Source organism: Lactuca saligna, chromosome 9 (genome assembly GCF_052625555.1).
Source record: "Lactuca saligna cultivar CGN05327 chromosome 9, ASM5262555v1, whole genome shotgun sequence".
NCBI lineage: Eukaryota > Viridiplantae > Streptophyta > Magnoliopsida > Asterales > Asteraceae > Lactuca > Lactuca saligna.
In genome coordinates, this window is record NC_136425.1 from 40,115,155 (window position 1) to 40,129,366 (window position 14,212).

Genomic DNA, 14,212 nt, shown 5'->3' on the forward strand with positions numbered 1-14,212 from the left:
AGGCTCACAAGGTTTCAAGGAACACAAACAACAACAAGGTAAGTTATTCTATCTATACTTTATGTTAAAATTGTTCCCCATGTATGCTAGATAGGAATATAACCTTGGAATTCAACTTTGCATGATAATTAGACAAACATAGATCCAAGGTTATTAGGGTTGCATGTACACTTAGGAAGTGTTAGAATGCTCAAAACCCATCAGTGGTATCAGAGCCTAGGCTTGTTTGCTCTTATTTGTGCTAAAAAGTTGAAAAAAGAATCGGAAATCTTGCTGTCTGCGAATGGACTCGTCGAGTCTATAGGGGGGACTCGTCGAGTTCATGAGTATCTTCAACCAACTCGGCGAGTCAGTTCATGCACTTGGCGAGTAGGGTCGACTAATTGCAGAATTTCGATTCAGTTGCTGGAAATGAATTAGAAACATTACCCTAAACTGTTTTGGTAATTGAAAACTTGTTTTTGGTGGTGTAATGTCTTTGCTAATTCATTTACAACAACTAGTTATCAAAATTACAAAGTTTTAAATGTAATTTTTTATTGTGTTCATATTCATGTTCTTGTTCTTATGATGTTTTAGATGATCATAGGAATTATTTGTAACCTATGTGGTAGATTAATTCTTGATCATAATGTGTTTTAATGGAGTCCATAACTTGTCCTCAAGTTATGGAAAACCAAGAGTCACACTTGAGTTAAAACCATTAAAACAAATACAAGAGTTAGAAAAATGAAGATTCTTCATTTTATTACTCTATTAAACTCATAAGTTACAAGAAATGAAAAGTTTTGAAAGTTACAAAACTTGCCCTCAAGTTTTGGAACAAGTAAAGTTAAGTTAAAACTTTAAGTTCCAACCCCTAGAATTTTAAAAGTTAAAATTCAACCCTTATACTTATATTATGATGATTTAATAATTATATATATATATATATATATATATATATATATATATATATATATATATATATATATGTATGTATAAGAATAAAGTCGTCTTACCGCTAGTACGCCTCATTCACGAAGCCGGTCTATAAGGTGGGTATAAGGTTGTTGCCTATAAAATGGTGACTTAATGGGTGTTTACTCTCACCCACCGCTTGCTTGACTGGTGGAGGGTCGTTAGCCGAACGGGTAAGACAAGGACTTATAAATTCTCATTCAAAGTATGATGAATATAATAAAGTAACTAAATGTTTTATTAAATTCCCAATCTTAGTTACTTTAGGAAAAATGTGAATAAGGTGCTAATCCATGAAATTACACTTTACACTTTGTCTAAGTCGTTGGTGGAGCGTGTGTGGTTAACCGGCACACTAACTTGGACTTAACAAGGTAGGTAAAGGGTGACTTAAGGTTTATTATAGTATCGGTGGAGCGTGTGTGGTTTACCGGCACATCGATTGAGTGATAAACTTTAAGGGTACCAAGTGATTTGCATGGTTACTTCACACCTCGTTTTGTGATCCTCGGTATCCCAGTCACAAAACTTGGAGGGCACTCTCGAGATTGAAACATGCCTTTGAAAAGTTCATTGAATCTCAAAGAATATAGGAATTTCTAAAAAACCAATAAAACCTAATATCTAATATTTCGGTTTTCGTGGTGGAAATTGGTGAATCGTCATTCACCTACCTTTCAAATATGGTATAGCATAGATTACGGCATACCTCTTCTAAGTTATATTATATTGTGATTGGATCCTAGCCTTAATATTACATTTGGGTGTTTTATTAAGGACTCTGTTAAATCTATACTAAACTTGTTCTTCTCTTTCATATGTCTTCAAATAATGCTTCTGGCTCGAATCCTAATGGCTCCTTTACTCTTATGAGTTTGTGTGGGAAAGTCACCTTTGATGGATCCAACTTCAATAAATGGATCAGAAACATCATGATGATTACCCGCTATGAGGACAAAGAATATGTCCTTGACAAGGAGCTTAAGGAAATTGATGAGTCCACTGCAACTCCCCAGGAGATCGCTGACTTTCATACTCATGAAAGAGATGCAACCAAGGTGGCTTGCATCATGTTGGCCACAATGACAGCTGAACTCCAAAAGTCTTATGAGGATTTCTACCCTTATGAAATGCACCAAGATTTGATGGAAAGATACCATCAAAGTGCACGATAAGAGAGGTACGAAGTCATCTGCTCCATGATAACAACCATGATGAAGGACGGAGATTCCATCACGAGCCACATGCAGAAAATGCAAAGGTATGTGGATCGTTTGCTGAAGCTTAATGTGAACTTCCCTGAGGAGCTTGCAATAGATATCATTTTGCACTCCTTACCATTGTGCTATGATCAATTCCGCATGACATATCACATGAACAAGGAAGAGGTCACCCTCAGCAAACTTCAGGGACTTCTCAAGACCGCAGAAACAGGTCTTAAGGGGAAGTCGGTTGCTATCACTCCTACTCCAGACTCAACTCCGGTCTTGGCAATCGGGCAAAGTCGAGGGAGGAAGAGAAAGAGATCTTCGAAGGGTACCAAGGTTCGGACCCTTGATGGCTCTTCTTCAAGTGGAACCAAGAAAGGTTTCATTACTCCTTCTTCTGACCCAAAAGAGGCTGAATGCTTCTATTGCCATGAAAAAGCTCATTGGAAGCGAAACTGCCCAAAGTACCAGCAGGATGTGAAGGATGGGAAAGTCAAACCCAACCATGCAGGTATTTACACTATCATTTCTAATAACTCACCCCATTCGAAATCTTGGGTCCTTGATACCGGTTGTGGTATTCATATTTGTTGTGACTTGCAGGGACTAAGAAGAAGTGAGAATGTGGAGCAAGGAAGAATAAACTTAATCATGGGGAATAGGAAAGTTACACCTGTCACCAAGATTGGAGTTTATACTTTATTGCTAAGTAGTGGGTTAAATTTAGATTTGAATAAATGTTGTTATTCGCCAAAAATGGCAAGAAATATTATTTCCTTTCATGCATTGTCAAACAAGGTTTCACCTTTTCGTTTGATAATGAAGTTGGTTCGATTAATGCTTTCTTTAATAATGTTCTTTATTTTAAAGCATTACCTTGTGATGGTGTGTATGAAGCTGTATCTGTTGTAGATAACTTAGGAAATAATGTTTTGTGTATTGATTCTACTAATAATAATAACTTGGATAAAGCATCATTATGGCATTATCGTCTTGGACATATAAGCAAGAAACGCATAGACCAAGTCCAAAAGGATGGAGTCTTGGAGTCGTTTGACCTAAAGTCAAATGATAGTTGCGAATCATGCTTACTTGGAAAAATGACAAAGTCACCCTTCACAGGCTCGTGTGAAAGGGGTGAAGGTTTGTTGGACCTTATACACACGGATGTGTGTGGGCCATTCAAACATGCCACAAGGGATGCTAATCGTTATTATTTGACTTTTACTGATGATTACAGTAGATATGGATATGTCTACTTAATCAAGCATAAGTCAGAGACTTTCGAGAAGTTTAAGGAATTTAAACAGGAAGTCGAGAATCAATTGGGCAGGAACATTAAGATGCTTCGATCCGATCGGGGTGGTGAGTATCTTAGTTCAGAGTTCCTCGACTATCTAAGGGAATGTGGGATTGTCTCACAATTGACACCTCCCAGGACACCGCAGTTGAATGGTGTGGCTGAGAGGCGTAATCGAACCTTGTTGGACATGGTTCGTTCCATGATGAGTCGAGCTTTGCTACCAATCTCATTCTGGGGGTATGCCTTAGAGACTGCCGCCCATATCCTTAATCTGGTCCCTACAAAGAAAGTTGCCAAAACTCCTCACGAGATGTGGACTGGTAAAGTACCTAAACTAGACCACATCAAGATTTGGGGTTGCGAGGCTTTCGTGAGACGCGAGACTCATGATAAGCTCGAACCTCGAAGCAAGAGGTGTATTTTGATCAGCTACCCACAGCAATCCTTTGGTTACCTCTTCTACAGACCTAGTGACAATGTGGTCTTTGTAGCAAGAAGAGGAGTCTTTCGAGAAAGAGAGTTTATAAGCCAAGGAGACAGTGGGAGGCAAATTGATCTTGAAGAAATTCAAGAATCAAGTGGTAAAGGAACTTCAAACTCTAGCCCTCAACTTGAGGAGGAAACTCCTGTTGAGCCAATTGACGAATCTGTACCTCTGAGGCGTTCCACGAGAGTTAGGAGTGCACTTGAGCATTACTATGGATTCCATATTACTGCAGAAGGTGAGACACTTATTAGTGATGGAACACTAGTAAGTCAAGATGACCCTAACAGCTACGAGGAATCCATGGCAGGCCCCGAGTCTGCTAAATGGAAAGAGGCTATGGATAGCGAGATACAATCCATGTATGACAATCAAGTTTGGAACTTGGTTGAGAATGTACCAGGTCGAAAGACTGTAGGGTGCAAATGGGTCTTCAAGAAGAAGACCGACATGGATGGTAAAGTACACACTTATAAGGCTAGACTGGTTGCAAAGGGCTTCTCTCAAATTCTTGGAGTGGATTATGATGAGACCTTTTCTCCGGTAGCCAAGATTAAGTCTATTCGGGTTCTGTTAGCCATAGCCGCATTTCATAACTATGAAATTTGGCAAATGGATGTCAAAACCGCTTTCCTTAATGGGAAGTTGGCTGAAGATGTTTACATGAGTCAGCCAGAGGGTTTTGTCAGCAACGAGTACCCTAATAGAGTGTGTAAGCTTGAGAAGTCCATTTATGGATTAAAGCAAGCACCTCGCAGATGGAATCTTTGCTTTGATGAAAAGGTCAAGGAATTTGGCTTTTCTAGGAGTGAAGATGAATCTTGTGTGTATGTCAAGGCTAGTGGGAGTATAGTTAGCTTCTTGGTATTGTATGTGGATGACATACTACTCATAGGAAACGACATTCCAACCCTGCAGGAAGTAAAGTCCTGGCTTGGAAAGTGTTTCGCTATGAAGGACCTTGGTGAAGCTGCCTATATTTTGGGGATAAGGATCTTGAGAGATCGGAGAAAAAGACTAATTGGACTTAGTCAAAGTACCTACTTGGAGAAGGTGCTGAAGAGATTCAGAATGCAAGACTCCAAGAAAGGAGAGTTGCCCATCCAGAGTAATGCCAAACTGAGTAAGACACAAAGCCCTAGCACTGAGGCTGAGATAGCACAAATGAGTCGAGTACCTTATGCTTCGGCTGTAGGATGGATCATGTATGCTATGACGTGTACTCGACCTGATGTAGCTTTTGCCCTGAGCATGGTTAGCAGGTTTCAGGGGAACCCTAGCAAGGCACACTGGACTGCGGTAAAGAATATTCTCAAGTACCTACGAAGGACTAAGGACTGGGTCCTTACCCTCGGTGGGAGTGATGACTTGAGAGTTGTAGGGTATAGTGATGCTAGCTTCCAGACTGATAGGGATAACTTCCGCTCTCAGTCGGGCTGGGTCTTTACCCTAAATGGAGGAGCAATTTCTTGGAAGAGTTCTAAGCAAGAGACAGTGGCAGATTCTACTTGTGAATCAGAGTATATTGCAGCTAGCGAGACGGCAAAGGAGGCGTTATGGCTGAGGAACTTCATTGGAGACCTTGGAGTTGTACCAGCTATTAAGGAGCCAATGGAAATTTTCTGTGATAGTGAAAGTGCTGTTGCCTTAGCCAAGGAACCAAGGGATCACGGGAGATCCAGACACATCGACAGAAAATACCATTTCATCAGACATCGGATCAAAGAAGGACTCCTCGTGTCAAAGAGGGTATCATCAGATGAGAATCCGGCAGATCCCCTCACGAAGGGACTGACTCGGGTTAAGCATCTCCAGCATGCTCGGAGCATAGGGCTGAAGGATGATATTAGATTTAGTAGTTAGATAATCTCGAAATTTGTAAAGTGTAATTGACATCTGATGATGAATAAAAGTGTTTTATTTATGAGTAAAGTGTTACTATCTCTTGTCGATCGTTTACTATATTTCTTTTGCATGTTTTGACTTCCAGAATAATTTTGTTTGGTATAACATATTATTCAAACCTCCACAGTCGGTCATATGTCGGAAGTAGATATGAATCAAGACTGTCATGTTTGGTTGTAGAGGTCTTGGACAAGGCTACAGCAATCATGAGTGCTCATAAGTTCTGAGCATTGGACTCAACCCACGCTCACTGGAATCACTTCATGGAATTCTATCTCGAGTGATCGTGAGACGGTAATATCATATAAGTCTTTAAACCTAGAGATATGATTTGTTACTTTCAAGTTGGTTATGCATTGATTGTACGAAAAATGCATTGGTAACTCGATGTTATAAATCGCGCTCTTGTGTGTAATTCAATGAGTAGTAGAACAAACATATGAGTCGAAGTTTATCTGTTCCTTCTTGGATTAGAAGCTGATATCTGGGCCCCTCGATGATTTTGTTTTGACCTATGTACCGGGCCCGGTCAGAACTAAATTGATGTGTTCAATGAAGTTCTTTGTCAAACAAATCGGAAATCGGGAAACAAACTGTTGGACAATAAGTAAGACATTGTTCCATGTATTTGTCCGACTGATATCTAGAACAGGGGATTATATGATCACGTATCTTAAATGGCGTACCATCATCTTCTCAGTTTCGAGAAACCTTGTAAAGAGCTACGATTGCCGATCGGTTCCTGAAGTCATACTTGCAGTAATAGTTATTAGACTTATCCAAGTGGGAGACTGTTGGATAAGGTGTCTAAGTCCATAACTATTTTTGTTATGTACTTGACCCGACCCGGCATGGTCCATTTGGGTTGCATGGCACCGTGCAATTGGATAGACTAAATGAGAGAAATAACACTTGGAGATTATTAATATATTATAAGTTCTAATATATTAATAATATTATTTGATTAGTTTGATCAAGAATTAATTTAGAATTAATTATGTGATCAAAAGATAACTAATTAAATATATGGGTTGATTATGTAAATCATCCATATCTTGTATAGTGGGCTAAAAGGCTCCATGGACTATCAAGTTGGGTTCCACCCATAGGATGCTCCATGGATGCTCCATGGGAGTTACAATCCCATGGGTCATGGAAATGAAGAGTCATGACACATTAGGGTTTAACCCTAGATGTGTCAACACTATATAAGTAACATGTTCTCCACCTAAAATCGGCTACACTAAGAAACAAGAGGGCTTGGCCGATTTTGAGAAGTGTGTGTTCTCTCATAAGTTCTTCCAAGAGCATTTGGTGTTGTGTGAAGCATTTGAGGCATCACACTTGGGGTGCTAGGCTCACAAGGTTTCAAGGAACACAAACAACAACAAGGTAAGTTATTCTATCTATACTTTATGTTAAAATTGTTCCCCATGTATGCTAGATAGGAATATAACCTTGGAATTCAACTTTGCATGATAATTAGACAAACATAGATCCAAGGTTATTAGGGTTGCATGTACACTTAGGAAGTGTTAGAATGCTCAAAACCCATCAAAAAGACCATGTGGCGGCCTATGGCATAATGGCAAAACTATGTTCGATACATAGCAACTTATTTGATATATAACAGATATATATATATATATATATATATATATATATATATATATATATATATATATATATATATATATATATATGTCTCACAGTATGTATGGATCAGTGGATATGTATGGTATGTGGTATTTGGGGAAGTTACTAAGCTTCGTGCTTACAACTTTCAGTTTTGGTTACAGGTACTTCATTTTTAAAGGAAAGGAGTCGGCGATCACGGCGCATCACGCTATGTTTTCCGCACATGTTATCTTTGGGATTATTCTCTGATATTGTTTTATGATGACATGCTTTGATTATTGACATACTGGTTTTGACATGATACGTTATTATGTATATTCTCTTATACTATTGGTTTTAAAATAACATAATTAAAACGAAATTTTTGGTCTTAAAATTTGGGATGTTACAGATGTTGGATAAGGTGTCTAAGTCCATAACTATATTTGGTATGTACTTGACCCGAGAGTCGCATGGTCCATTTGGGTTGCATGTCATCAAAAAAATTTGTAAGGATAGATTTTTCAGAAGAGGATATTTATGATTTATTAATATATTATAAGTTCTAATATATTAATGAAATCATATTATTTAATTAGTATTGATCAAAAATTAATTTGGAATTAATTTCATGATCAAAATAGACTAATTAAATATAAGGGGTTGATTTGGTAAATCATTCAATCTTATGGTGTGGGCTAATGATCCATGATTCCTTAGGTTGGGTTAAACCCATGTGACAACCCATGGATGATCCATGAAGGTTTAAACACATGGATCCTAAGGAATATAGAAGGTCATGCCCATTAAGGCTTACATGGTGTAACCCTAATTTTGACACAATATATAAGAGACCATATGGCTCTTAAAATCGGAACCCTAGTGTTCTTGGAAGAGCTATATCCGATTTTTGAGTGCAAGTATTCCCTCTCAAGTCCTCCATTATTGGTGGTGTTGTGTGAAGCATTTGAGGCATCACATTTGGGGTGCTAGGCTCTTAAAAGTCCAAGGAATCAAGCTACAAGAAAAGGTATGTCTTCTAACTAGATTTTGCTATACAAGTACCCATGATTGTATGCTAGCTAGGGTAATGCTTTGGAAAATCATTTTGCATGTATAATTTGAGAAAACATAGATCCAAAGCCTTTATGGTTGTACGTGCACCTTAAGGTTGTTAGGATGTTCAAAAACCTTCAACAGATACATTGAGAGTAACTGGTTATACTAACGCTAGCTTTCAAACAAACAAAGAAAACTTTTGTTCTCAATCTGGTTGGGTGTTTACCTTAAATGGAGGAGCAGTTACTTGGAAAAGTTCCAAGCAAGAGACAGTGGCTGATTCTACCTGCGAATCAGAGTACATAGCGGCAAGGGAAGCATCAAAGGAGGCAATTTGGTTGAAGAACTTCATCAGAGATATTATAGTTGTGCCAAACATCAAGGAGCCAATGGAAATTTTCTGTAATAATGAATGAGTGGTTAGCTTGACAAAGGAACCAATAGATCATGGTAGATCATGACATATCGATAGAAAAAACTATTTCATCAGACATAGAATAGAAGAAGATCGTATCATAGTGATATTTAATGCCTGCATTTATGGCTAAGCATTATTATGATAATGTAATAGTTAGGGTCAACAATCATAGCCTATTTGATGTAATGAAGAAGAATTATTTAAGTATTATGTGATTTACGTGTAAATTATGTGCAATATACGTGCTTATACCAATATAATAAAATAGGAATAGAATACATGTCTAAAATAAAATAACAATTAGACCTAATATCTTTGATGAAAGTTGAAGTAGTCGTAACAAGGATTCTGGAAATATAAGGAATGCGGAAATCCAACTTATAATGAAGAAATTATGACCTGTCGAAGTTTTGCTATTAAACTGGCACGACTCCGCGTATCGTAAAAAGTGAATTTTTGACAAAATACTTTTTAGCCTTAGAGGTCTAAAAAGAGTCGTAGTAGACGTTTAAACCGAGAGCGTGCATATAGAGAACGTCAAAATATGACTTTGTTAGAGAAAGTTATCATTTTTCTAAAATTCAGCGTAGTAATATACAGCCTGGAAATCGACTGATTACTAGCCGACACAACCTAAACGAGAACTGAAGATTTGATTAACAGTAGCTCAACGATATAAAGACAATAAAAAACGGACATCGGATGAAAAAGATATGAATTTTTAACTTACTTTTACTGTCTAAGCCTGTTAATATATGACTATAAAAATAAAGTCAAAATTAGCAGATGGAGTCTAAATGAAATTTGTAGATCACGTCGATATCTACACGTGGATATAAAGAACGTCAAAAACATATCTTATATGCAAAATTTATGAATGTTACAAGATAAATAATGTTCGGATTAACCGGAAGGTGACACGTGGCATGATCTACCACCACACCTTCTTCCCCACGACTTGCCACCAGATGCTAACACATGGCACATTACGCACTGTGTAATTTTTTAGTATGCCCTGTGTAACCCATAAAAAACCATGACGCCCTACGTAATTTTTTTTGTACGCCCCACGTACTAGCCACTGACAGCCTATAAATATAGGTCGGATTTCACTCTTTTCCTCACACCTTTTCACTTTATTCTTTCCCAAACCCCCCAAGGTCCTAATACCTTTTAGTTAGAACTTCGTAGGTTCTAGTAGCGAAACTCCGGAGTGCCAGAAAGCCCCGAGAAGTAGAGCTTTCGACTTAGAAGTTTTGCCAGTATAGAGTCTGGTTTCTCGCTAAACCACCTGTAAGTTGACTTATGCTTACCGTACTTTAAGTATAACTTATGTTCAAGTTCATTATTGTTATTATGAACCTATAAACAAGATTTATCAGTGATTCCAATTCATTATACTAATTGATCTACTTATGGGGATGATGTCTAGGCTAGATTTAGTAAGGTGTTTAAAATGGGATTTCCAAGCAGTATACTTTGTATACCAAATAGACCCTACCTCCAATATAATCCTACCTAGTTGTTCCTTGCTTGATAGATCTTAAAGTAAACTTTGAGTTAATGATAAATCTAGACTAATAATTAGTCGCAATAAATATTAGACTAAGACTTAGTGATAATGACACTAGGTTACGTTAAAGGAAAAGACAATTGCTAGAAATGAAGCGCTGCCCGAATGTCGAGTCGTCACTTTAACAAGTGAGTGCATAGTTACTTTCATCTTACAAATAGATATGAAGGATTTATATAAATTACATGTTATATGTGCCTATTACCTGTTTTCCTGACATATATGTTGGATGAACGATTTATACATGTTTTACATGATTTAAATTATATATATATATATATATATATATATATATATATATATATATATATATATATATATGTATTTTATACCTATATATGAAAGGTGATATAGATATGATGAAAGATGAAATAAATGATGAGAGTCCTTGAAGTTTAAAGTTGTTCTAGTGGAATGCTAGCATGCTCACAACTTGTAGGTGTTTTTGAACTATCTGTTCACCAGGTGTACTCCATCCCCATTATGGTTGCCTTACTGACATATATTGCTGAGGAATCTCCTAAGCATTATTGTCAATACTGAAGATAATACTTAGGATAGGTACCTTAAATTAGATGCTTTAGGGACAGAAAGTAAGGATAACAAGAACGGACAATCAAGTTGAATGATTTGATGAAAATAAAAACTTAATTATTGTGGGTTGAAAACCCTATGTGCTCACCAGGCTCGCAAGCCTGACCCCCTCAGTTTCTTGTATTACAGGTAGTGGCACAAGAGATAGAGGTGTGATGATCAGATGAGAGATTTATGGGTTATAGGTCAGTTGAATAATAGATGTTGTAAGGCCTATGTTATTTCCATTTATGCTTATGTACTGTATTGACGATGACATCCCAACGTTTTTAATATAATTAAAATAGATTTCTTTAGAAGTTCTTTGATAGTATCTTTATCATATTTTGGGAACGAATTCCACAATAGTATTTTTCAAAAGGATACTCTAATATTAAACGAAGCATAAACAAATCGATATTTTCTGGTCGTGAAATTAGGGATGTGACAGTTGGTATCAGAGCATTAGTTTAAGAGAACTAGGAATTTGTAGGATTTCTAGACTTAAACATAGAATGCTAAGCAATGATTGCGAGATGAGTGTCTACTATATTAAAGAAATAAACCTGAATAGACACCAGCACTAGCTTATTTTAGAAAAGATGCCTAAATTGCTTTTATGTTCTAAATGATTTACGTACAACTATAAAATGCCTTATATGCCTCATGATGCTAATATTTGCTCAGATTTATGGTTTATTGACGACCAGATCTAGAAACTTTATGTGTTCAGATTTCTAAACGTTTAATTATAGTATTAGAACTGGCATGTAACTTTTTGGAGTGATAAGGAGATTTATACATCTATCATAAATAAAACTTTCCCTATCTTAATATTCTCCTATCGAACATCTACTTGGTGGCTACTGAACTCTCCTAGATAGAGAGGTTTGCTAACGGATTGCCAACAGACTTTGGCCCACCGGTCAATATGGCAACTACTTTGAAGACAACCGTTAGAGCATCCAAGAATGTGGAGACCCAACTTCGGGAAAAGGGTGTAGAGAGAACTAAGGTAGGAGAGAAAAGATATTTTGATGGGTCTTGAAGGTCCAACAAGAAAAGTAGGTTCTCAAAGACTAGTTCTAAGAAGTTTGGAGGAGGAGGAGGTGAAGCAAAATGGTGTGAGAAGAGCAAAAAGAAAGACTCTGGAAAGTGCAGCGAGGAGATGACTTGTTTCAAATGTGGGAAGACTGGACATTACACCAACGAGTATACATTCAACAAGAGGGTGTGTTACGGATATAATGAAGAAGGGCATATTTCTAGGGACTACCCAAATAAGAAAGAGGCAACAAGGCCTAATGTTCCACCAAGGCCAAAGGCAAGATCATTCCAGATGACCTTGGAAGCATCAATGGATGAAACAAATGTTGCCTCATGTACCTTTTTTGTAAATGGATTGTCTGCCAATATATTATTTGATTTGGGAGCTAATTACTCCTTTATATCGTATAAATTCGGTGGAAGAATAGCATTTCTTGTAAATAAACTTGATAATGCTCTAGTTGTAGACGTTTCTAGTGGAAAATTCATACCTGTTAATGATTGCATTAAAAACATCATCATCAACTTGAACGGGAATAAATTTCATGAACAGTTGTTACCCATTGAGTTAAACGGTTTCGACATAGTACTAGGAATGGATTGGATTAGTGAAAATGATGCCGAGATACTATGCAAGGAAGAAGATGGTGAGAGTAAACCCACCCGAAAAATAGTTATTTCTGGTATATGGGGACAAACGTAGAGTAAATTCTAGAATCATTTGCCTGATGAAAGCTAAAAAGTGTTTGTCCAAAGGATGTACATCATACTTGAAATTTGTGATCGATGCAAAGAAGGAGAAGAAAAAAATACAAAGAATACCAGTGGTATGTGACTATTCGGAAGTCTTTCCGGAAGATCTTCCTAGATTGCCCCTTGATAGACAGGTAGAGTTTTGAATAGACTTGTTTCCAGGATTAATGCCAATAGCAAATGCATCATACCGATTAGCACCGACAAAGATGATAGAGATTATGATGCAACTTCAAGAGTTGTTGGACAATTGTTTCATTAGACTTAGTTCATCATCCTAGGGAGCTCCGATGTTATTCATAAAGAAAAAGGATGGGAGCATGAGGATGTGCATTAACTATAGAGAACTGAACAAGGCAACAATGAAGAACAAGTATCCATTGCCAACAACTGATGAACTGTTCAATTAGCAGCAAGGTCCGATCTATCTCTCAATGATCGATCTTAGGTCAGGATATATGTAACGCCCATGTTTCTAGGCTAAGCATTAATTTAATGGTGTAATAGTTAGGTTCAACACTTATAATCTACTTTGAAATAATAAACAGGAATTATTTGAATATTATGTGATTATATGTGCCTTATACTTAATTATAAGATATAATAAGTTAAGAATAAAAGTAAGCATGAAAAATAAAATAATAGATAGGTCCAATATCTATGAATAAAGTTGTAGTGGTCGGTACAAGGATTCCGGAGATATAAAGAACGCCGAAATCCAAGTTATAACGAAGAAGATATGACATGTCGAAGTTTCGTGTCAAAACCGGCACGACACTGGGAATCGTAAAAAGTGAGTTTATGATAAACTACTTTTTAACCTTAGGGGTCTAAATGAAAGTTGTAGAGTATGTCTCCACCTACGCGTGGATATAAAGAACGTAAAAAACAGAGTTCGTATGAAAAACTTTTGACCTTCCGAAGATACAGTTGTCTAAGAGCATGACACGTGTCAGAAACCCTGATTTGACTGGACTCACGACGTGAGCCTCTTTTCTCACGACGTGAGGAGTCAAAACACCACATTTCGAAGCTAGAATTCTGTAACATCCCGGAATAGAAAGAGTAGAGTTAAAGGGCTAAAAGTGTAAGTCTCGAAGGGCGACTCGGCGAGTCCATGGATGGACTCGGCGAGTAGAGTCGCGACTTTGGTCGCGTGTCAAGTGGCCTACTCGGCGAGTCCAAAGATGGACTCGGCGAGTAGGTGCTGGGTGAAGAAAACCCTAAATCCGGGGAATGAGCCCTATATAAAGAACATTATGTTTCCTCCCCAGCCTCTTTGATCCCCCTTGAGTCCCAGAAACCCTAATTG

The 14,212-nt window shown here is 37.4% G+C and overlaps 1 protein-coding gene across 1 annotated transcript; it reads left to right on the forward strand.

The window, feature by feature from the left end:
• Positions 1–12,268: 12,268 nt before the first annotated feature.
• LOC145016254 (uncharacterized) lies at positions 12,269–12,850 on the forward strand. Its single transcript, XM_078974634.1, has one exon. The coding sequence runs from the start codon at positions 12,269–12,271 to the stop codon at positions 12,848–12,850; it is 582 nt and encodes a 193-aa protein (XP_078830760.1).
• Positions 12,851–14,212: the final 1,362 nt, after the last annotated feature.

Coding starts and splice junctions, on each gene's coding strand:
- LOC145016254 (XM_078974634.1), top strand. CDS start 12,269: ATGACTTGTTTCAAATGTGGGAAGACTGGACATTACACCAACGAGTAT.